Source organism: Xyrauchen texanus, chromosome 24 (genome assembly GCF_025860055.1).
Source record: "Xyrauchen texanus isolate HMW12.3.18 chromosome 24, RBS_HiC_50CHRs, whole genome shotgun sequence".
NCBI classification, from domain to species: domain Eukaryota; kingdom Metazoa; phylum Chordata; class Actinopteri; order Cypriniformes; family Catostomidae; genus Xyrauchen; species Xyrauchen texanus.
Genome location: NC_068299.1, coordinates 37642006 through 37667239, shown reverse-complemented (window position 1 = coordinate 37667239; position 25234 = coordinate 37642006). Strand labels below are relative to the sequence as shown.

At 36.3% G+C, this 25234-nt stretch overlaps 1 protein-coding gene across 2 annotated transcripts; it reads right to left on the bottom strand.

Annotated features, from left to right (window-relative positions):
• Window positions 1-494: 494 nt before the first annotated feature.
• LOC127617869 (interferon gamma receptor 1-like) lies at window positions 495-25234 on the bottom strand. Of its 2 annotated transcripts, none has more exons than XM_052089986.1 (7): window positions 25058-25234; window positions 8818-8935; window positions 8447-8622; window positions 7462-7595; window positions 6867-7041; window positions 5349-5467; window positions 495-4293 (listed from the first exon to the last, which is right to left on the bottom strand). In XM_052089986.1, the coding sequence occupies exons 1-7, from the start codon at window positions 25125-25127 to the stop codon at window positions 3967-3969; spliced, it is 1119 nt and encodes a 372-aa protein (XP_051945946.1). In that variant the 5' UTR covers window positions 25128-25234; the 3' UTR covers window positions 495-3966. The 2 variants fall into 2 exon arrangements, with proteins under 2 accessions (XP_051945946.1, XP_051945947.1); XM_052089987.1 differs by having other exon boundaries at window positions 495-4290.

The window sequence follows — 25234 nt, the reverse complement described above, 5'->3', positions numbered from 1 at the left end:
CCCTGCTGCCCCGATTCTCCGGCCAACCTCCTGCTCCATTGTCCCCTCACTCGTGAACAAGACCCCGAGGTACTTGAACTCCTTAACTTGGGGCAAACCTCATTCCCTACCTGGAGTACACACTCCAACGGTTTCCTGCTTAAAATAATTAAACTCATCAACGAATATTGTACCATAAACTCAAAATCAACAATTTTACCACTGAACCTGAAACCACATGAACCGAGCATACAGGACACACCATTCATAATAAATAATATGACATACTTAGGAATAAACATATCCCAGAACCTCACTGACTTGTTTAACCTCAATTTCATTCCACTGTTGAAAACAATAGAAGATGACTTAACAGTTAAAATGTGTATTCTAGAAAAATAATATGGTGTGTGTGTGTGTGTGTATATATGTGTGTCTTTGGTATAAGCTGCTATGCCTTGTTAATTTGTGTGTATTGTTGAAGAAAATAAATAAATAAATCAGGAATTCAGGAATGAGGAAATCAGACAATTGATTTTAATACAATTCTTAAAACTCTTAATGGAATTAAACATTCAAACATAAAACAGACAGTTTAAAAGAAAATCTTTTAGAAATAAAAAAATATGCAAAATCTTTACAATACACCGTTGACCTCAACTACTAACAAGGTAAAATGTGCTGATATACCTGGAATACACTTTTGGAAAAACGCATCTGCCTAATACATAAATGCCAAATGTAAATGAAACATTTTGTACAGGAAATCAGGTGTGGGATTGACTTTGATTCCTCAAGCAGATTTGCAAGAGACATCTTGCCTTAATGCTGCAGTGTGAAGACACTTGCATCCTCACTACACGCAGTGCACAGAGATGCACGAGTCCAGAAAAATTCTTTTAAGGCTGTGGAAATTGATACTTTCTCAAAAAAATTAAAACACAAACAAAAACAACTAGAAGCTGGAACTTGGTTAAAAATGGAATTAAAAGCATTTGCTCACAAGGCAATCACAGTAATGCTGTATGGGTCACCTACATACAAACAACTTTGTGGCATTTTTTGTTGTTGTAACTTTCTTTTGCAGACAGAATAATGTGATATGACAGTATAAAACTACAGCTTCGGACAGAATCTTTCATACAGAGAAAAAAAAAAAACACAATTTAAGCGATTCTTACGAAACCTGTGAAGAAAATGTCCAGGTCACATCTTTCCTACATTTAAAGAATTAAGAAATGATAATTCGTATATAGAAAATAAAATCTAATTTAGGGCTATTAAGATTTGTTACAATATTTTCATGACATGATTCACCTAATAATTGTCATTACCGCAATGCAAAAAAAGATGTTTATTTCAATTGTATCATAGTATTGCTTGTTTTTTTTGGCGAATTAAAAAATATATTGTTCAACAGCATTTTCTGCAATACAGAAAATAAAATTAATGAGAATCATCACAAAAAACTTTAGGAATAGTAATGGTCTCATTACCGTAACATACCCAGGTGAGTTACGCAAATGAGAATTGGGGGGTAAAATGCACTTAAAAAAATCTTGAATGCTAAAAATCTTAATGGTCCTAAATGTAGGCTTCATTTCCTATATGTAAAATACAATTTCATGGATTTCTTTGCATTGATTTGGGGTTAAATATGACCAGGACATCACTGACGTGCACAGTGCGCACCGCTTTCGTTCACAAATCTATAGGTGGTCATCCAGAAAAAGGATAGCATATTGAAATTAAAATAAAACAAAATCTCATCATAACCTCACAATAACAGTATTAATGTGTTATGAGATTTCTTTGTAAATCGTGTGTGTGTTAAAGAAAATTAAGCAGAGGTGCCTTTAAGAGCATGAGCTAGAGCAGATCGGGGGCGGATCCAATCGCAAGTGATCCTCCCTATGCCCTATACTCACTCAGCACTGCAGAGCCCTCAAAGTGGGTACTCTGAAGGAAACATGGCATTACTGCATGAATGCACCTTTCACTAACAGTCTTGTGGAAGAGCCCTCCAAGAAAAGATTCATTTTTTCCACTTTCGCTTTGAACGAGCTTTCAAGTTATACAGTTCTACTCAGCAGTCATTGAGTCTGTCTTCTGCACTTCAGCAACTGTCTGGTTTGGTTCAGCTACCACATCAGAAGACAACAGAGCACAGTTCGGACTGCTGAGAGGATTATTGGTTGCCCCCTGCCCCCCCTTCAAGAACTATACACTGTTTAGTCTTTTCTATATTATCCAACACATCTTCCTCTTCTGCCATTTCATTCCTCAGGGAAAAAAAACTAAAACAAAAATTGCACAGTGCAATTCTAATACATGTACAATGTATGCGTATACTTATTTTTTTATTATTATCCATGTCTTGCTGTTGTTTTTGTATTGCTGTGCACTGGAAGCTCTGGTCACAGAGACAAATTCCTTGTATGTGTAACCATACTTGGCAATAAAGCTGATTCTGAAGTGGCATCCCCTCCCCTGAATCATCTGCCTGTCCTCTACTCCAAAGCAAATCATTCTCAGAGTAAGATAAACAGTAGATAATCAGATGCGTGAGAGATTCATATTGGCAATTTACTAGCTCTGAAAAAGCCTCTGGCTACTAGCTATAAGTGCTCCATGCTGAAACATGCACAAGTATATTGAAAGCAGTGCTGTTACAAGACTAAGATGGCCCTTATTCCTACAGTTATATATCTGAGAGTCGATGCTTAATTTGAGACCAAAAAAGCCAGATTCCAGATTCAACTCCAGAATTGGATTCCCTTTTACACCTTTGAAAGACATGTATGCTATGCCCTGTTCATAGTAGTAGAAAGTAAACGTTAACATTTTAGAATTCATTAATAATACCATATTATATATATCATCAGACCTTTTATACTCAATCTAAAGTGCAAACGGTGATTGCGACAAAACTAGACCGCTCAAAGCATATTCAACAAATCGGTCTACTCTACAAGACAGAAGTCGAACAGCTTGTAGTGTACACGGTTTGTTGATTTCACTCTGGGCGATTTAGTTTAAATCGCATTGCGTTGCTTGTTTGCAGAGGTGATTGGGTGTTCAACGGACTCCCCACAACTCCAAGCCAGTCGGATTCAGCGGTGTGTGGTCTCACCAATCCTCGTTCCAGAACATTAGACTTTACAAATTAAGCACTGCTGACAGCGAAGCACGTTTTGTGTCAAGCTACGTGAATACATGTGTGAAATAGTTATAGGACCAAGTAACGATTGCATGAAATGCATGTGAACAGGCCTGTTCTACACAATGCATCTGTGGCTTGCGAGAACACATAATTCCGCCTCTCATATTAACAGGTTACGGCTTTCACAACCAAGTGGTGCCCAGACACGGGAATAAGAGGAGATATTCGATGCGGATTCAGTTTTACTGGGTGCAAACACATTGCAAAAGCGTTAATAATTGGATTTATATTGCATTTCCAATGTAGGCTTTTATGAAGCAGCATGTATTTCTAGAGAGCGTTTGAAGAAAAAAACACTCGGGCTTGATACAAGTTCCACACGCATCTAGATGATCTAAGGACCAATGCAAGTCAAGTTCAATCAACAGAGTTTGATGCATAATGATGATTAAAAAAATTGTTTTTTACTTTTAATGCCGTTAACTGAACACGAACTATTCATTAAATGGGCTATATCATGCAACTTATGTTTTGGGTTCCATTCCAAGTTGATTACCATTTCAATTTAAATATGGTCCTCCTCCTCGTAGAAATGTCATGATTATCAAGTTTGTAATATTTGCTCACTCCCGATAAACACTTTATTATTTATAGCCATTATGAAAAGGAAAACCTCCCACATGGAAAAAAAAAAAAAATTCCCCCTTTTTTATTGACCTGCAGTAGAAACGCCATCGAATTCACGCAGCAGTGCCGCTCATGCGCCGCAGACGCATCGTGTCAAACAGGCCAAAATTCATGGCAAGACATTTCAGTTTCAATTACTAAAGCACAGGTGGTCGTGGACCGTATCCGTGCGTAAGTTCCCCGGGACTCATCTCCAGTAGGAATTTGGGACTGTCATAATCAGATGACTTGCCGTAGTCTTCAGACTCCACAAATGAAATGCCAGATGTGTCGTGGTCCACCTCCACTTGTGTGTCAGTAGGGATAATGACTGTGCTGCTGTCTTTCTCAACTGGAGAAATGGTGGGGGTTTCAGAAGGCTCTAGTAAGGGTGTGTGACCTTCAGCCATCACTGCAGAGAGGATGGGCTGATCGGGTTGGTTATCGGTGGTAGCTAATCGCGGTGAAGTCACAAAGCTCCGCTGCTAATAGAAAGAAACAAATGGTTAGTCTTGGTATTGGAAACGTTATTGAGTCAACAGCAAGTCACTGTAGACTGATTGTCATAAGTAGAAAATGCTGCTACAAGAGCTGTCGAAGTACTGCTACTATAGTGCGAGGTCAATACAATTCGATACTTCTTGTGGCTTCTTCTTGAGTTTTTGCAGTAATGCAGATACATGTCTGAACCGGATAAATGCAAGTCAAAATTTAGTTCAGTTCTAAAGTGAACGTAAAAAATGGGCCCCCCACATTTTTTTTTTATTTTGTATAAAATTTGTATAAATATATTGAATCTGTGCATTAGGGCAGTGTATGGGTGTTTCTTCAACATGAGGCACTTTCATATCCAAGTGTTGTTTTCTATTAAAACTATTTAAAAGATTATTTTTGTTATTTGAAGATATTTTTAGAACTGAACCATATAGATACAAGCAGACAGCACTGAAGCATACCCATTAAAATCTTTTATTATCAGGCCCATATTCTGAATGAAGAATTTAGACTGTTGCCTTAATTTAGTAGGCCGAACAGTTTTAGAAATTATTTTGTGCCTACCACATTTAGACTTGACACTTCTGTTAGGCCTCACTAAAACATTTCCTCATTTGAATTTTTGTTCTATTGTTTTCATTTGTTCCAGTCCTTTGTAATTTGTTTCTTTGTTTTTATTATATTAATGATTGTAAACAGTATTGTCTAGAATAAATTACTTGAGAACTTGAAAATGTTTTCTTCGGCCACATCCATACATATCAGTTTAAATGTGAAAACCTTTCCTAACGTCATCGTTTTCCAAAGTATGCGGTTATGGTGAACGTTTTCGAATGAGAAGTGTAAATGTTGCAAAATCTAGTGAAAACATTAGTGTGGACGTGACCATAATGAATTAAAATTAGCATTAGTTTTTGCTTAGTATAGATAACCGTGAAATTTCACTAGTAAAAGACTAACAAACCAACAACCCTGGTACAGATCATGACAACCCTACGTGCTACATAAAAGCCTCAAGATATAAACTGAAATTTAAAGGACAAACCAAATTTTTGGGAATTTGGGGAATCCTGGACCACTTCTTGCAGAGTATCCAAACAAAACCTCCAGCAATGAAGAGCAACACAACAACAACTCCTACTACAGCCGTGATGTAGCTCTTGTCTACAGGACAGAAAAGTCAAGAACATATCTCAATTAAACAATCTAGTGTAGTATTGGCAAAATGTAAAAACTACAAGACAAAAAGTGTGAGCTTTATTAGGGGAAGGTGTATACAAAGTATATACGGCATGTAAGAAATATTGCACACAAAAGCAATTTATAGCAATGGAATATTTTAGTTAGCAACAGATGTTGACTATATTATAATATTTTATCCCAATCCAAAAAGGTAATCTGAATCCAGGCTTGGAAATCATTTTTAAATTCCCTGATATTTCCATGGTCATGGAACCATGGTAAATCATAGAGCAACAGCTCTGTTCCAGAACTCCCACAATGCATTATAACAAATTCAGTATGAAAACAACATCCACCGGAAGAGGTGATATATGAGAATGAGTACAAACAAAACAGTTAAATGGGTCATTTGCTAATTTTTTCTCTGACGAAAAAAATCGTCAGAGATTTAAAAATCTAGTTTAAACACACGTGTCAAGTTCGTAGCAATTTAACCTGTGTCCAATTTGGTTTAATAATTTCTTTGAAAAATATTTGTTGCATTTTATAATATATATATATATATATATATATATATATATATATATAAAAAAAATACAATAAAACTTTAAAAGAACTACATAAAAATGTAATGTGGTGTAACCAAGTAAAAGGTATAACAAAAATACTTTGCACCATGAATACATGTGTACACAACTTAAAGTAATTAAGTTAATTTATTTTTACAAATATTATGCATTTTTGAGTCAAGAAAATAAAGTTTACCACGGGTTACGCCACATACTTTGTGTGAGGTTTGCGTTTTATGCTAATTTGAGAATCGCAATGTTAGCTTAACATAGGATTGTCAACGGTCCCGTATCACCAAAGCCAGGACGTCCCGTATTTTGGCCGAAATCAAGACATCTCATTCGGGACGCCTCTTGTCCCATATTTGACAAAAAACTCTCTATTGAAGCATTAGCAACCCTAGCTTAGCAACATGCTAATGTCAAAATCTATTTAAATCAATAGTGAGTAGAGTTTCCTGGCGCTACATTAGGGGTAATATTTGTATGCCGCTTTGGGTTGCAGCCTATGCAGCGCTCCAAATCAGTCACTTATGAGGAGAGATTGAGAAGCCTTTATGTAAACTGCAATAGTGGCTTTCTAGGTTTTGGAACAGAGCTTGCGATTGAGTGTGTATACTAACATACTAGTTATCACACAATGCCTAAAACAAATGTTTTCTTCAACAAATAACCACTGCAAGACAGAAACAAACAAAACTATACATGGAGAAAATGGACTTATGAAGTTTGCACGAGGTATCTGGGCTGAATAAATGAGTTCTAGACAGTCCTCTGACAGCAGGTGAAGTGTGAAAGCATTATGGTCTTACCAGTCTCAACAGGCAGGTGGGGGACACAAACGTTTCTGTAGGCATTTGTAGGTATACCAGCAATCTTCCCTTCAAAATGTAACTCAATGCACTGGCCAACAAAGCTCTGATTAAGGTGGATGTCTGCAGCGCACAGCTCATCATCATCATCAAAACATTCATATATACTCTCTTGCTGTAGAAGGAGCAACAAAAAAAACTAAATGAGTGAACATTTATAATAGACAACTATTTGGTAATTCATTATTTCACTATGCATTCACTTTCATGCAAGATAAAAATCCCACCACTTAGAAGGTCCTCGAGGTGGCGTGGTTACTCAAACAGGGAGCGGAGGACAAGACTCAGTTGCCTCCACTTCTGAGACCGTCAATTCGTGCATCTTATCACGTTTCGTTGTGCATGACACCGCAGAGACTCACAGCATGTGGAGGCTCATGCTAGTCTCCACGATCCACGCACAACTTACCACATGCCCCATTGAGAGCGAGAACCACTAATCATAACCACGAGGACATTACCCCATGTGATTCTACCATCTCAGTATCAGAAGTACCAATATTATTGAACGATTTGCCAATGACTAATTTCCTACCCGATCATGCGTGACTTTGAATTCAAAGTCTTCCTTTAGAAAGTCCTGTTTGTAAAAGTAATAAGGGTGCAGAAAGGACACCTCAATCACATCTTTACGAACAGACATATTAACATCTGGAAAGTCCACAGAGCCTGCAAGTAAATAATGCATATTAGAAAAAGCAAAAATTATCCAACTTGTAAGAGACTGAGGAAAATGAATTCCAACACATGTCCACACTAATACTTTTCGGTCAAAAACACATTGATTACCAAACATTTAAGTTACATTTATCATCCACAAAGGAACAGCATTTTCCTTCACCAAATATAGAGATGCATACATACATTAGTAACGCATACATACTTTGAAAAACAATGGAAACTGAAAACGCATTCGTGCCATGACACTCGGCAGCACGTGATGTTTTCTATTCGCTGTGCATGAGACAATTCGGCACGTCTTTAATGTATAAAGCCTGTATGGTTAAATAGATGCTAGAAAGATATAGCATGATATATATAAATCTAAATGCAGGTGGCTCTCTAATGCAGCCAAGCAATCGCATTGTGCTTGTCCATAGACACTGTCTATTTTGTGATCCAACACACCTTCCCCACTGCTTGTCGAATATTTCGGCCTCTGAGTGGACTAGAAGCTTAATCTAGGTGCTGTTGGAAAGCGGAGTATAATGTGTCATTGTAGACAAATGTCAACGTATTAGTATTGGTCGTTGCATTCATTGGCGAATGAATAAAAGGCAAATCAACACACTCACCGAAAATATGTCAGAATGTTTGTCCCGAGTGTAAACAGTTCCAAAGGAACACATATATTCGCAGTTATTTTTGTTGCAGAGTATGCGCAATAGTAAAACTGATGTTTTACTATTAGAAAACAATACTAGAAAAGCACAGTGCTGCCTTGCAATCAATGTAATTACACCAAAGTTCATTGCAGAATTCAGTATAGTATTATATGATTAACTACTCAGACAACTTACATTTGTGTGTGTTATAATTAGAGTAGTCAAGACTGTAGGTAAATTCAGTGCTGACATTTCCTGATTTCTCTTGTCCATCATGTGCCATTACAGTCGCTACATAATTATCAGTAGCGTCGCTGGTATACTCGCTGATGTTCAAGCGCGTCTGAGATGTTTCCACTGTTTGGGAATCTCTAGAGATAAATTATATAGAAAGAATATTTAGTTATTGAAGGCAAAGTTATCAAAAGAATGTCCAAGCGGCTCTTTTGACTGGAACTAACTGTGCCTTAAATGGTTTTAACACGCAAAATTGAGTATTCAAATAGACAATGGCATAAGCATTTTATGTTATATTACAGAATTTATGATTGTGATAATATGCTTACCTTTCATAGGATTTGATCATTATAATGAATTTCAGTGTTTCAGCTGGTTTACTGTAGTTCCAGTAAAGCATATTAACAAAGTTGTGACAATCAACACTGATGTTTGTTGGAGGGTGAACTGTGAAGAAATAAATAATAATGCTGGTTAAATTCAGTAATCTAGTAACCTCAATTTTACAAACACAAAGTTCATTTCTTTCAGTATTGTTTAATGAGTACTAAACACTTGGTCATGATTTAATATCTTTCATAGATTTCCAGCCTGATCTCAATATTATACGTTGCTAATTGTACATTAATATTTGGAACATTTAAAAGGTACATGTTTGTATAGACACGAATACGTACAATAAAATACTTAGAATTTTGAAAACAAAACCAATGCGTGTTGACGGTTACAGCAGGTGTGAAGGCTAAGCGGCAGATGGGGATGGAAATAATTGAATAAAAGGCTTGAATTTGGATCAAAATGTTCAACATTGTGTAAAACGCAGCGCTCGTCGCGGTCACTTTTTCCCAGCCATCCAATCACAGTGGAGGAGGGGTGAGACAAATACCACACCGACCAACCGTTACAACCTACTTGTACAATGACAGTTGTACCTACTCGAACCAGATGACAATCCTGGACTACCACAATATTAATATGAAAAATAATGCATTTAAACTGTGTTCATGATAGGGGTTGTGCCGATGGACAATATCATCGTCCATCGTGATGGCTGACCAACATCACGATGTAGAGCCACCATCGTGATGCCACGCCCCCTTTTGCGAGTCTTGCTAGTGTGACTCACTAATCCTAGTCTCTTCTATAGTTAACCTAAAAACTTTGCAGGGATTGCTCTGTAAATTAAATTGAGAATATAACTAATGCATATATGCTATTTTAAATACTGTGGTATATGCCAGAGACGTGACGTGTTAGTCTGTGAAAATACCGTGTCAGGCAGGCTACACAAATATTGATCTTGACATTGTTAGCTTCTTGTCTTTTTTTTACATGTCTTACACTGTACATTTAGATTAAAATATTTTATTTTAAGCCTTTATTAATTAATTATTAGTAGTTGTAGTGTCTCAGAAAATCTTGCTCATTGTCACATAGCTCTTGTATACACTGAAGCGGCAGTTTAAGATAAACCCAGACCAGCGAACGTCAAATAACTTTTGTCTGGTTAATACTTTTAAAGAAAAATTTCCTTGGCCATAAATCCATAATGTCAAATCAAATGAAAGAAACAAGGTGAATATGAATAACACACATTTATTAAAACATAGAACAACAACAAATAAAGAACAAGAAAACGGGAACAACACTCAGACTGAAACTCGGCATTAACATTTCACTTATAATTAGCAGCACAATTAACTTCAACACAGGCTACAAAATAAATTATGTTATTGAAAAATTGTAAAGTGGTCATATGAACTACACAAATGAACGTTTAAAAAATAATATGCAAAATCGAAGCTCCGCAACGGATGGCGAAAAATGCGTATAGAAGTCTAATATCTTTCACCATAGACCATGTTTAAATTTCGATGTTTCTGGCCAGAAATACCAACATATTCACTTTATCTGGTTTTAATAAGCTGCGGATTGGAGTAACTACACTACCCGCTGTGCTGAAGACCCGCTCTGATGGAGTACTGGTAGCACATATGCACAGATATTTCCGTGCTAATCTTGCAATGAACGGAAACATTTTGTCGTCCTCTTCCCCATCAATGGCCATTTCCTGCAGGTACATGGTCATTTCTGCCTCGACCTTTTGCTCATCAGTGAGCGTGGCTGTGGCTGCTCTCTTCGCAAGAAGGCTGCCCAAAGACGGCTTTTTTTTCTTAGGCCCAATATATTAAAAAGCCCGGATGAGTAGGCTACTAATTAGTTGGGCTAGTAAAATAACGAAATTATAGTTTTTCAGTAGAAAAAAAAATATCTATGTAAAGAGATATATTAAAATAAAAAGTGCACAACTCTTCTTAAGTGGAAGAAACATTTTTCCCCTTACGTGCAACCTATTGGAAAGCGCGGATGAGTCAGTTGGGATAGTAAAATAACGAAATTAGAGTTCTTAAGTGGAAAATAGTATTTATGTAAAGAGATATATTAAAATAAAAAGTGCACAACTCTTCTTAAGTGAAAGCTAAAAAAAAAGCTTCGTGTCGTGCAACCTACTGATAAAGCGCCGACGAGTCATTAGTTGGGTTAGTAAAATAACGAAATAATTTGTCATATCATTTTTTAAAATTATATGAAATTATATACCACCACCCCCCCCCGACGATATCATCGTCCATCGTGATGTTTTACTGTCAACATCGTCAACTGCCAATTTAGGGGACATCGCCCAACCCTAGTTCATGATGCTGCCACCCCCATGCTTCACGGTTGGGATGGTGTTCTTCAGCTTGCAAGCCTCACCCTTTTTCCTCCAAACATAATAATGGTCATTATGGCCGAAGAGTTCAATTTCTATTTCAAATTTCTCCAAATAGTAAGATCATTTTCCCTATGTGCACTTGCAAACGGCTTTATGGCAGTTTTGGAGCAGTGGCTCCTTCCTTGCGGAGCAGTCTTTACAGTTATGTTCATATAGGACTTGTTTTACTGTGGATATAGATACTTGTCTACCCGTTTCCTCTAGCATCTTCACAAGGTCCTTTGGTGTTGTTCTGGGATTGATTTATTATGTAAATCAAACTATGTTCATCTCTAGAAGACAGAATGCATCTCCTTCCTGAGTGGTATGATGGCTGCTTGGTCCCATGGCGTTTATACTTGCATACTGTTGTTTGTACAGATGAACGTGGTACCTTCAGCAGTTTGGAGGTCCACAATTTTTTTTCCGGAGGTCTTAGCTACTTTTTTGATTTTCCTATGATGTCAAGCAAAGAGGCACTGCGTTTGAAGTTAGGCCTTAAAATACATCCACAGGTACACCTCCTATCAGAATCTAATTGGCTAATTGTCTAAAGGCTTGCGATAATTTTCTGGAATTTTCAAAGCTGCTTAAATGCAGTTAACTTAGTGTATGCAAACTTCTGACACACTGGAATTCTGATATAGTCAACTAAAATTGAAACAATCGGTCTATAAACAATTGCTGGAAAAATTACTCATCATGCACAAAGTAGATGTCCTAAATGACTTGTTTAGACTATAGTTTGCTAATATGAAATCTGTGGACTGGTTAAAAATTTGTTTTAATGACTTCAACCTAAGTGTATGTAAACTTCTGTCTTCAACTGTATGTTTGCTAGAACCAAACTTTATGCAACAATACATACAAATCCTCATATCACATCACATTGAGATTTCAGAATTTTGGATTATGAAGATTTTGACTTTTGCTCATACAATTTGTCTAAAGTTTGGACACACTTGACTGAACTGAATTTATGTTTCTAAAGATCTAAAGTTTAAAGACAAATATGAATTGCAGCTACATATGTATGTTTATACTTAAAATAATAATAATAATAAATGAGAAAGAAATGAGTGTCTAGAATGAGTGTGGCCTACTGCTGTATGTTCAAAGCAGCAAGATTTGAGTTTCATGAAAAATAAAACAAATACATGGGTGTTTTTAAATGTTTTTTAAAATGGTGAATTATCAACCATCACAGCAAACTGCTGTAATAAAAAAAGTTATTTTGGGTCATTTTGGACAAAGGAAATGGTTTCTCGTTTGTGTTACAAATTTACACTGGATATGCAAGTCTTACTCAAAGACTTGAAACACATTTTGAGGCATCAGACTTTTGTAAACATTTAGAGTACAACAGGTCTAAAGGCTCCGTGGGGTAATAGGCACCATTGATCTTATTTCTTCCCAAAACACTAAATAGCAATAAATACCACCACAGTACTTTGCTTAAAACCTGTTTGTCACTATACACTGCAAAATGTTCCTGATCCATGAGTTCTTTGCATGTGGCATCTATAGGTTTTCCTTGAGACAAAATACACATGTTAAAAATACATATCTTATGTAGTGTTGTTTCTAAAACAAGATTAATCTAATTGATCTTGAAGGATTTAGATATTTTTACAGGAAAAAATTCAATTATCACGAATACGATTTTTGCCCTAATATCAAAGGTCTTAAAAGAAATTATGATCCAACATGAATTTACTTGATAAAAAATATGATCGTGCCAGACACCCCTCACAAGGCAGGAAAGACCTTCCAACACATTGGCAAAGCCTTCTCATTGGTCCATGAGTGGTTTCTTAGCAACCTCTCAAACCCCCCCATCCTAAGGCCAGAGGTGAAAAGGACCATACATTTCTTCAAGACCTCTCGAAACAGCATTAAATTACCATGTGGAAAAAGCTGAAACAAAGAAGCCACAAAAGACAAATGTTTCACACAAACTTTTACTCCTAACATGGACACCAACTGCAACATGTTTGTTCACAGAACTGTACATGTCAATTTCAGTTGTTCAATTAGCACAATAGTTCACACAAACCAAACTATGAAAGAGAAGGGAGGGTGAGCCAGACTCTGTGGGACCCCTCAGATCTCAGCAGCCAACAATAACCCTGAAACAAGAAGCGCCAAATGAAAATCTCATCAGGAATGAATACAACTATCCTCTGGATGACCACACCTTTGTCCGGAGTACCTGTCCAGAGGGTCATTAACAGGATACACTTCTATAACACTTCTCCGTTCTGGTCTCACTCCATGAGAGAGGATAACACGATCATCCAACGTTCCTAGTCTGCATCCGAGAGACAGAAGATCACCCAAGTCTCACTACAAGATACTATTGCAACACCAAGTTCGGAATCCCTATACCAGGGAGATAACTACAGTGACAAGGTTTAGCTCTGGCGAGCAAACCTTCTCTTCAAGTTTGGTGCATCTGTGTGTTCCAGGTGAGGAATCTTGCACTGACATAAGGGCTGTATATCTGCATGTTCCAGATTGCAAGAACCCTCTCAGTGCTTCCTGGAGATCAGCATTCCTCAGCTCCTTCATGTCCAAGGCTGTTGAAATGGAATCCAGCTCCTTCCCCACTGTAATGTGGCCCTGAGCCCCAGTGGAAGACGTTGCAGTCACCAAACTTATAGACAAAGCAAGAAGAACGTAAAAATCACTACTAAACCTCTTTCTAGAGACCTTGGCATTAGTGTATACTATAAGTTTATGATTTTTTTAATGTTCTTTAGATTACCTAACCTATGTATTAAATGTCTTGCAAATAATCTATGGAGTTATTTGTTTAATCAGGAATAAGGTTTTCACCTTATTAATTAAAAGAGAAACAGACATTTATCTTTCCATAAGATAATAGTCATACTTTGCCATTGCTACTGCCATTGTCCAATTGAACCACTTGCATCTTTCCATCCTATGCACATTATTTACCAATTCGTTTATTTGATCTTTTAGCACATTATTACCATTTTGTTAGTTATTCATTTATCTTTTTGTAAAAAAACTGATTTATTACAACTGTTTGTTCCTTGTCTTGAGCTCTAAAGGGTTAGGCCGAATTTTACAACAACTTCAGATTAATCAGATGACCAACTCCCTCCAATGTACATATTTATTTTACTGTTAAGGTGAAACTCCTTAGCTGGTGTCCTGAGGATGGAGGGGCCATCTGATATTCACACACACACACACACACACACACACACACACACACACACACACACACACACACACACACACACACAAAGTGAAGTGTGATCACCACATGCTTTGGTGTCTTGTGTGAGGCCCAGTTCTTTTCAATTGGTGCCAGGGTGATTCTCACCACATACAAACACATATATGTATAGTATATACATAAATATTGTTCAGAACTGTGCATTGATAAGTTTAAAAGAAATCTTAACTGTATTTTACTACTTGCATTAAACATTTTAAATCCACTTTGCAATTTAGTTGAAATGATGGTTCCTCTGATTGGGGAGACAGACAGACTAATTTGCAATTCAAATAAAATGTATTGCGGGGTCACATTGGAGTACAAAAAAAGGATGTGCGTTATAGCTTGATCAGGGATAAGCTCTGCATTCTTAAGCAGCCGACCAAACCCATTCTCATGAAAAATCATAATAAAAGAATGAGATTGCAAAATAGGAAGAGTTGGCTTGTACTGTACAAAAGAATGACATTTACTACATTAAAGGAACAAAGCATTGAAAAATTATGTTTTTTCCAAGTGCAATCCCTTATCCAAACCCTAAACTTATCCATGATTTTAATAAGAAAATAACTAAAGAAACATCTGGATTTGGAATGAGATGAGGAAAGAGTATTAGAGGTAATTGACATGTATCATTTGTATTAGGGCTGGGCGATAAAACGATCTCGATATGGCATCGCGATAATATTTATTTAGACTACGATGATAAACTTTTGACATGTTTACGCGATATGGATAGACCTAACAGCCTATTACAAAGCAGAAATAAACGGACAGCAGCCAGTCAGAACGCAGATTTTGGCTTGTGCGTCTAAGTACACGCCCATTTGCTAGCAGAGCACTGTTTGAGCTACCGGCAGTGAAGAAAGTGAATGTAAAGAAAAAATGAGTGGAAACGACAAAAGCGACGGTGAAAGTGAACTCGAACTATCTTCCAAAGCTGAGGAAATTGTTGACAAAAAAAGGTAACAAGACGTTAATTATATGGAAGTGGTTTGGATATCTGAAAAGCGACGATGCGCAAATAAAGACGGTCTGCAAAATATGCCGTCGGTCGGTGATAACCAAGACGGGAAACACAACAAACCTTTTCGGTCACCTGAAAAGGTACCATCCCAGCGACCACACCGAGAGTATGAAAATGCGGGCCCATGTTAATGTTACTCCGTCCACAAGTTTTGCCCAATAGGCTAACGTTAGTTAACGCCAGATGCTGTGGACAGACTAGTCTTTCTGGCAAAAAACCTATAATAGGGTAATTAGGGTTACATGAGCACTACCTAAAAGGTGTAGCATAGTGACTGGTTTACAATGTTTACATTTTGCACTTTTTACTCAGATTGCTACCTCTAAAACATTTGAGATATTTAAAACCAGTACACAATTAATATTTTATTTATCTGACAGTTAAGTACTTAAATCTGCCAGGGACTTTGTGGTTCACTTGTTTACATTTGTTGTCTTGGTTGTACCTCTGCAAACATTTTGAAATGTTTGCTGCCCTGCCAAAGAAATTTGATGTGATAGTACTGTAGTCACGGCTTTTAGTTTTATATTTTATAATCAGTTACAAGGCAAGCTAACTTGCATTGTTTTGTCAAGGCAGATAAAGCATGTTTGCTAAAAGTAAAATGTTAACATTTAGATTTAAAGTTTATCAATATTCTTTTATAACAAAATATATTCTCAACCAATCCATGTTTGCACAGTTAAATGTTTGCATTGTTATTTATTTATGTTAATAAACTATATAGTTCAACAAATATTGAACCTTCAGGTTTCTTCAGGCATCATTATCAGTATACTTTTCAAACGGGCAGCATTATTAAATTATATATCGTAACAAATATCGATATCGATCAATATGGAAAAAAATATTGTGATAATATATTTTGCCATATCGCCCAGCCCTAATTTGTATTGCAAAGCCTAAATAAATATGCAGTATTTATAAATTTGTTTACTGACATTTCCGTTCATAAAATCAAGTGCTGTGTAGGTTACGAGCAAAAATTGAATGCCTGTTGTATTGAATCCATTTGAAAATCTGTTTGTTGTTTGGTAGGTCTAAAAGTTGTACCTTTTGTATGAGCCAGGTTGTACAATATCTCACGATTTTGCCAACACGTACTAATTATTACTAGTCATCATGAGAGTATTTTGGATGATCATTGTGTAGCATAGGCTAGTGTTGTAACGGTACCAAAATTTCAGTAGTCGATACCGATACCAGTGAAATTTCACAGTTCTCGAAACCAATTTAGGTACTGCAGCATAAAAAGGATAATATGAATTGAACACCCATTTAGCCAATTTAAAAAGTTACTTTTCAAAGTAAAAAATTTATTAAAAAGAAATCCATGTTTCCTTCAAGTGTTTTTTCAATCAAGGATGCATCAAGTGTTTTTAAAATAGTGCCCTACTGAAATCAGTTTATTCTTTACCAAATCATGTTTTCCTTTTTATTATATTTATGTTTCAGAACTCCATGTTTTAGAGATTCATTTAATTTAATCATCAAAATGGTGTCTAATCAATTCATTCTTAACTTAGCAAGTGAAAATAGAACTTTTCAACATGACATTGCATTTTTAGCCCCAAACTTTTATCCAACAGCAGTCTTGCTGTTGTTGGTGTTCATTTTTTTAAATGTTACATTTTAAAATGTCATTACTGTCAAGCACTTTGAGATATAAATAATGCAGAGTTGAGATTAAAGTGCAAATGCTGTGATTTGAACTATATATAGGTTTACATGTGTTGTATGGTTCAACTTCACAGAAGATTAGTGCTCTGCTCTGTCATCTGATACAACGTGTTGTGAATGATTCTCAAATCTGTGGAGTTTCCAGTGGATGAGCATTCAGATTTATACATTCAATGTACATTTACATTTATGCATTTGGCAGACGCTTTTATCCAAAGCGACTTACAGTGGAAAACAATCCCCCTGGAGCAACCTGGAGTTAAGTGCCTTGCTCAAGGACACAATGGTGGTGGCCGTGGGGTTAGAACCTGTGACCTTCTGATTAACAGCCCTGTGCTTTAACCACTCCAAAGTACACATCTCTTCTAGGATTGCAGTCTTTAGCGGTTTAATAAATCACGCTAGGACATTTCACAATTTTAATATGATTGATTTGAGTATGAGTAAAAGAGCACATGCTAAAAATGAGCATTTTAAAGCTGTGGTATGTCAGTCATACTGCGTGATGGTACTGGATTGAGTCGGTTCCCGGTACTACCGGTTCTGTAGAAATAATGGTTTTGTTACATCTTATATATTTTAGTATCGACTTGGTACCGAAGAACTAATACTTTTGACAGCACTAGCGTAGGCCTAATGTCTTTATTGTGCTCAACATAAGTACATGGTTATAAGTGAATAAATCCCCAAGTTCACATATACTGTACTGTAGAGTAGTCTGAAATTCACTTGTGGCATAAAAATGAAACTAACCTTAGCACATTGGGAAAAATTAAATGGGAAGAAATGATCAATCAGTTGAGTAAAACTCTTAACTCAGTTTCTGCATAGTAAGTTTTAGGAAGAATGAGCAAGACTATCAATGAAAATCAAATAAAATAACACAGACCTTGAAAAAAGTTATAAATACTTAGAGAAGTGAAATTTAGTAGGCAGAAACAATTTGCATGCAAGAGGAGGCCCACTGTTGCTAAATCTCTGGCATTCCGTTTTGATGTGAGGATATGAAAGAGTGTGAACTCGAGCCACAGCAATCACATGCCAGCATTGCACAAATGCCCAATCTTATTTTTTACTTAAAAACATCATTCTTTTGGCTGAAAGGACCGTTTTATTTGTGTGCCTTGACATGTGTAGGCATATTCTCTTTTCTCACACTTCCAACGATAGCGCTCCCCACCAGTTTGAATTTGTTTCTTTAATTATGGGTTCCTCTCTTACTGATAGGACCTGAAAGTTACAAAAAGAATAAAAGGTCCTCCAAATGCTCTTAAAAGGACATAAGTAAGGGTAAACGGGACTTAACTCGTAATGCTGTGATGGATAGAAGTACAGTCCATTCAAATGGTTGTAATCTTGCATATAATAGTGTTGATTATTAAGATGACAAAACTTTGAAAATAGTCTTTCCAGAAAGTTTCTGGTGAAAAGAAAAAATAACAAATGTTGGTTGAAAATGTTTTAGGTCACATGACCAAAGACTTGGAAGTCAGTACAACTATTGAATGGACTTTAGGAAACACTGGTATAAAAGCACCATTGATTTTATTTTCTCCCAAAACACTAAATGGCATCAAAACCTACCACAGTACTTTCCTAAACACCCGTTTGTCACTACGAACTGCAAATTGTTCCTGTTCCATGAGATAATTATGTGTAATGTCTAAATAAATTATCCTGAGGTAATTTGATCCAATATTTAATCATTTTTTTAAATGTTGCAAATTTATGTAGGTAATGAAAATCCCTGAAATAATTACATTTGTTTTGAGAAAAATATACTTTTAGGCCTCTATTAAACACATTGTTTCTTAAGTGGGGTGAACAGATTTATTAACAATTTTCAAAGTGGACTCTTATGACTCATTGAATCATAAGAGATTAGTTTGTTTATAGAATACTTGAGATGATATAAAATGCCAAATGTGTTTGAAATAAACAGGAAATGCACCATTTTCTGAAGTAGTAATTTTGAGGAAGCATCATCTTAATCGCTTACTCCAAAAAGCATCTTGCTGTCTCAAAAGTATTGTCATAAGTTGACAAATTGTGCCCTATAACGATTGCCCCGGTATCTACACTATATAAATATAACCGCCATCATGGCCTTTTAACCAACCTTCTATTGTTATTTCTTTTCACACATATGTTGCTCCATTAATATTCAATACAACTTGATTAATGTTTTTCAATCTTGAGACACTCTGTGACCAGAAAAAAGCTAATTTTCCTTAAGGTGTACCATTGTACCCTACTTTATTTCTTACAGCCTTGTTTTCATTTGCATCAAATTAAATATGGTTGTCTATCCACACTAAGGTCCACATTATCAAAATAATATTTATTAAATATCATAAAACTGAGAGTTCAGACTCTAAATTCTGATTGGATGAGGTGTGTTGTAAAATGTTGATAACTCTGCATATGTGATGCACATTCTTTATTAATGTGCCAAGTATTTTTTTGAACATCAAACATTGGTATTTTTTATCAAATTGCTGTTGCTGCCATTTTATGAAAGCAATAGTCCATGAGAGAATGTGCAACACAGTGAATTTACCATGTGGTTCCTCGCCACTGTGCTTAAAGGAATATTCCGGGTTCAATGCAAGTTAAACTCAATTGACAGCATGTGGCATAATGTTGATTACCACAAAAATGAATTTAGGCTTGCCCCCGTAAACCAGCAAAAATCATGGTTCCAGTGAGGCACATACAATGGAAGTGAATGAGGGCCAATTTGTAAACACTAAAATACTCACGGTTTTAAAAGTACAGCCACAAGAGGTAAACAACATGAGTGTAAACATAATTGTAATGTGATAATATCACTTACTAACATTTTCTGTGTAAAGTTATATATTTTAAAACCTCATTCCCATGACAAAGTAATGCTGTAAACACCAAAATGATGATTTAAACAACTTTACAGGTAAAATAAGTCACTTCCATTGCAAGTGCCTCACTGTAACCCAGTTTTTTGCTTCTTCGAAAGAAGACGAGTCAAAAATGTACACCACAAATGCTGTCTTTGAGCTTAATTTGTATTGAACCAGGAATTTTCCTTTAAAAAGTCTTCTTTAATGACGTTTATGCGGTTTCATTCTGATCCTGTTTTGATTTTTCACTGAAGCAACACAGACAATGCATTTAACAAAAAATGCCTGTGGTTTGAACCCACGCTGATGAGACTTCTGTAACCACGTGTGATCACTCACACGTTAACATTTTCACACTTCCTCAGAACAGATCAAGCTGTGGTTTTACTGTGATACAAGTGTGAAAATAAAATTCATACTGTACATGCCATAACTACTTCTGCCCAAAACAGATCTGGACCAGTACATGAGTGTAAACAAAGAATAGGGAGAGACATTAAGACCTAAGTGAAAGAACAGAAAAACAGGAAGTAAGATACAAACAAAGAAAGGTGTGACTTCAAAAGGAGGAAAGGCTGCATCTACAGCATATACAGTTGAAGTCAGAAGTTTCCAAGTCATTCAGGACATCTACTTTGTGCATGATACGAGTAATTTTTGCAACAATTGTTTGCAAACAGATTTGTACTTTTAATTGACTAGATCAAATTTCCAGTGGGTCAGAGGTTTACATTCACTAAGTTAACTGTGCCTTTAGACAAATAGATTCTGATAGTATAATTGGCTAATTAGAGTCAATTGGAGGTGTACCTGTGGGTGTATTTAACCTTCAAACTCAGTGCTTCTTTGCTTGACATCATGGGAAAATCAAAAGAAATCAGCCAAATCAGAAATCACAAAACTTGTGGACCTCCACAAGTCTGACTAATATTTGAGAGCAATTTCCAAACATCTGAATGTACCACATTCATCTGTACAAACAACAGAATGCAATTACAAACACCATGGGACCACGCAGCCAACATACCGCTCAGGAAGGAGATATATTCGGTCTTCTAGAAATTAACATAGTTTGTATTTTGAAAAGTGCAAATAAATCCCAGAACAACAGTAAAGGACCTTGTGAAGATGCTGGAAGAAACAGGTAGACAAGTATCTATATTCACAGTAGAAATGAGTCCTATATCGACATAAATTTAAAGGCTGCCCAGACTACAGTTTGAAAGGGCACATGGGGACAAAGATTTTTTGGGAAAAAAAATTCTGGTCTGATGATTTATTTATTTATTTATTTATATTTTTGATGGAATATCAGCAGCAATGGCTATATTCATGGCAAAGACAACATTCTTCCACTTGTGTGATGAAACTAAAATGTAACTGTTTGGCCATAATGACCATTGTTATGTTGGAGGAAAAATGGTGAAGCTTGTAAGCCAAAGAACACCATCCCAACCGTGAAGCATGGGGGAGGCAGCATTGTGTTGTGGGGGTCCTTTGCCGCAGCAGGGACTGGTGCACTTCACAAAATAGATGGCATCATGAGGAAGGAAAATTATGTGGACATATTGAAGCAATATCTCAATACATCAGCCATGAAGTTAAAGCTTGGTAGCAAATGGGTCTTCCAAGTAGACAACAACCCCAAGCATACATCCAAAGTTGTGGTAAAATGGCTTGAGGACAGCAAAGTCAAGGTACTGGAGTGGCCATCACAAAGCCCTGACCTAAATCCGATAGATTTGTGGGCAGAACTGAAAAATGTGTGCAAGCAAGGAGGCCTACAAACCTGACTCCATTACACCAGTTTTGTCTGGAGGAATGGGCCAAAATTCCAGCAACTTATTGTGCGAAGCTTGTGGAAGGCTACCCAAAACATTTGACCCAAGTTAAACAATTTAAAGGCAATGCAACCAAATACTAACAAAGTGTATGTAAACTCCTGAACCACTGGGAATGTGATGAAAGAAAGAAAAGCTGAAATAAATAATTCTCTCTACTATTATTCTGACATTTCACATTCTTAAAATAAAGTAGTGATCGTAACTGACCTAAGACAGTGAATGTTTTCTTAGATTAAATGTCAGGAATTGTGAAAAACTGAGATTAAATGTATTTGGCTAAGGTATATGTAAACTTGTGACTTATAGAAACAATAAACACCCATTTTCAGCAGCCGTGGTTTATTATTTAACGTCAAATACAGACTCGTGGCTTCTACAGAAGCATATCATCGTGTTAAGCTTGGAGCTCATGGAAGGTTTGTTAGGTTAAAAATCATTTTGGGATTTTACCTCCAGGGCCCAGTTGCAAGAAACCCCTTCAAAACCCCTAGTTATAATAGTAAGTGTATTGCCACTAAGGGTTCTCTGAATTTAAGGGGTTTGTTGCATGCAGCTGCTAAAACTTCCTAAAGCACATTATTCTACATTAAAAATAGGGATATGTTCTACCCCCCTATTGCGAACCAATCACAATCATTTCAATAGGAATCAAATACCTACAATCTCTGGATTGTATACCTGCTAAATGAAACTCAAATGCAAGTGCAAATGTAGTTGCAAGCTATGAAGTCTTACCATAAAAAAAAGAGAAGTGAGAAGTACACAAGCACAAAATTGGCCAGTGCCTGCAGGTAACACTTTATAATAACATCAGTACATCATGTAATGCTTAGCAGATCATATTAATTACATGTACTCATTTAGTCAGAAATATCATGAAACTGTGCATAATGTGTTTTTATTACATATTTTTCTGTAGCCTATACGAACTATGGATCTGTGAAGCAATGTATATACCATCTGGGAATGGACTTGAAGTTATTATATGTCGTTATATCTTCGATTTATTTTTCCAACATTAAACTTTATGATCTGCATTCGTAATGTTGTTTGCGCTGCCGTTTACCAGGAGAGAGCGAATGAAGTGATTATCATCAAGAAACCGCTGCTCAAACATACTCTTCAAAATTACAATATCTTTATTTTTTATGTAACAACATTCAAATAATCACAGAAGTCCTGTGACTTGTAAAGGGTCAATTTGTTACCGTTTGATGTGGCAAAGTTTTTTGCCATCAAAAGAAGAATGTAATAAGTGACTAGTTTGTTAACTTGAGCCTTATCCCAGTTCAACCGACACTAATTTTCACCATGCAGCATCCCAACGTAAACAAAATGGCAGTGCACATACGAGTAATTGCATCTTATTAAAAATTACAAACATATTTAAATCACGTATGAACAAACTGTTCTCCAATGCATCTGCTGTTAAGTCCAACGTGACATTTGATTAATACAGCGTGTGTTAAGTAATTCACGCTGGGGGATCAATCAGTACAATTTGAATGTACCTGCAAAAAGCGTTAACGTGAGTCAATATGTACTACTGCTATTATTCTGAATTTAGCCAAAGGGATTTCCATTAAATTATTTCCTTCAGTTTTCCAGATAAGAATGCCAGTCATATGGGTTTGGAACAACATGAGGGTGACTATGCTAAATAATGACAGCATTTTAATTCTTGGTGAACTATTTCTTCAAAAAGTAAAGCACACTTGTTTAGGTCTTTTGCTCAACCATTTTAAAGGCCAAGTATGCGGATGCAGAACCGAGTGCTTGGCTGACACATTGCAAATGTAAGGTTTGTTTAAACGTGCGTTCTTGCGTTAAGGTGGCGCTAACAAACCTCAGTTCTCAAGGGGGCGATAGAGTTACCTTCCAAAACTCGTGCCATAAAACTGGATGTGCCATTACTCAGGTAAATTGCTACAAATATATCGATTTGATTTGACTCTCTCATCAATATTCTCATCGAACAGTTGCTCTGCTATGATAGTTGTTGACAGTTCACACCAATCTCGCTATAGCGCCTCGTGTGGCAACGATGAGAATGCAACGCAGACTTGAATTGTGTTAATTGCGGTCTGACACATTTGGAACTCCTAGCTAGAATCGCCTACGTTTAAGTACTTGCATAGATGCTTTGCCTTAATTCTTAAAACTTTTTTTGCTATTTTTTTCTACAATACCTCCTAAACATGTCAAGCACTTTGTAAACACGGTTTTAAAAGGTGCTAAATAAAGTTTTACTTATATCCTGGTAAGTACTGTATGATGATTACTATATGTGTAACATGGTAATCAAAAGCACTTCAAAGAACACAATGATATTTGTGGTTACTGTTAGTGTATGAAATTATAATTATTGCTTTGGCAAAGCAAACCCTTCTTTATGATGCAATAAACATGTATCGTTTTAAACTTAATTTAACATATATGCCGATTATTATTTTGCTGTTGGAATAGTAAATAATAAAATGACAACTGAGTCCAGATGAAAAGAAAATGGAGCAGAGGAAAATATTTGTGACATTACAAATCAAGCCCCACTAGAACGGATGCTCTCTTGAACAGTGAAGGGAATCCGTGTTGCTTTGCTGATCCGCCTATCATGCGTTTTTTTTCTCCGATAATGTATTTAACTTTGAATCTTAAGCAAACCGTTCTTTGTTCTTTCTACATTAATTGAACTTCCCACACTTTTGACTAAGAAATTTCCCAGTCGTTCGTGATTTTGTAATAAATCACGAGAACGTGATGAAATATTTTAGAGTTGACAATAGCATTTTACGTTCACTTCAAAAAATACCCATGTGCTTATAATTATATTCATTTATTTTACTGATTTTAATTCTCCAGGCCTTGATATTATAACTCGAAAATTCCCCGACGTTTCTGTGAAGATGTTGTTGTATAAATGCATGGGAACTTTGGCCTGTTAACAGAAATAATTCAATCATTAAAATAATTAAATAAATACAAATAAAAACAGATTAAGGCATCTAATCGGACATAGCGAACTATTATTAATTTGAGATTTAAGACCACGCGTCGAATATCGAGTGAACACACCCGAACAAACTGATCCATGTTACACACCGTTAGCGTATAAGCTTTGACGACATGATACTCACCAAAACCACAGACACTTGCACACAGGAACGCGAAAAACAGCAACATCGTAAATACTGGATCCTTAAACATTGTGATTAGCCAGTTGTCCAAGACTCGACGGTCCGATTTCAGAAAATATGTTAGTCCCCAAACCGCATATCCTAGCTCGGCTATGTGTTTGTGCGTCTCCGCGTCCT

Excerpts from the sequence above, each read along its gene's own strand:
- LOC127617869 (XM_052089986.1), bottom strand. The coding sequence starts at position 25,127 with ATGTTTAAGGATCCAGTATTTACGATGTTGCTGTTTTTCGCGTTCCTG. Across the intron at positions 8,936-25,057 it reads TGCAAGTGTCTGTGGTTTTG|TTCACCCTCCAACAAACATC; the intron begins GTGAGTATCATG and ends ATTTCTTCACAG. Across the intron at positions 7,042-7,461 it reads TCAAAGTCACGCATGATCGG|CAAGAGAGTATATATGAATG; the intron begins GTAGGAAATTAG and ends CTCCTTCTACAG.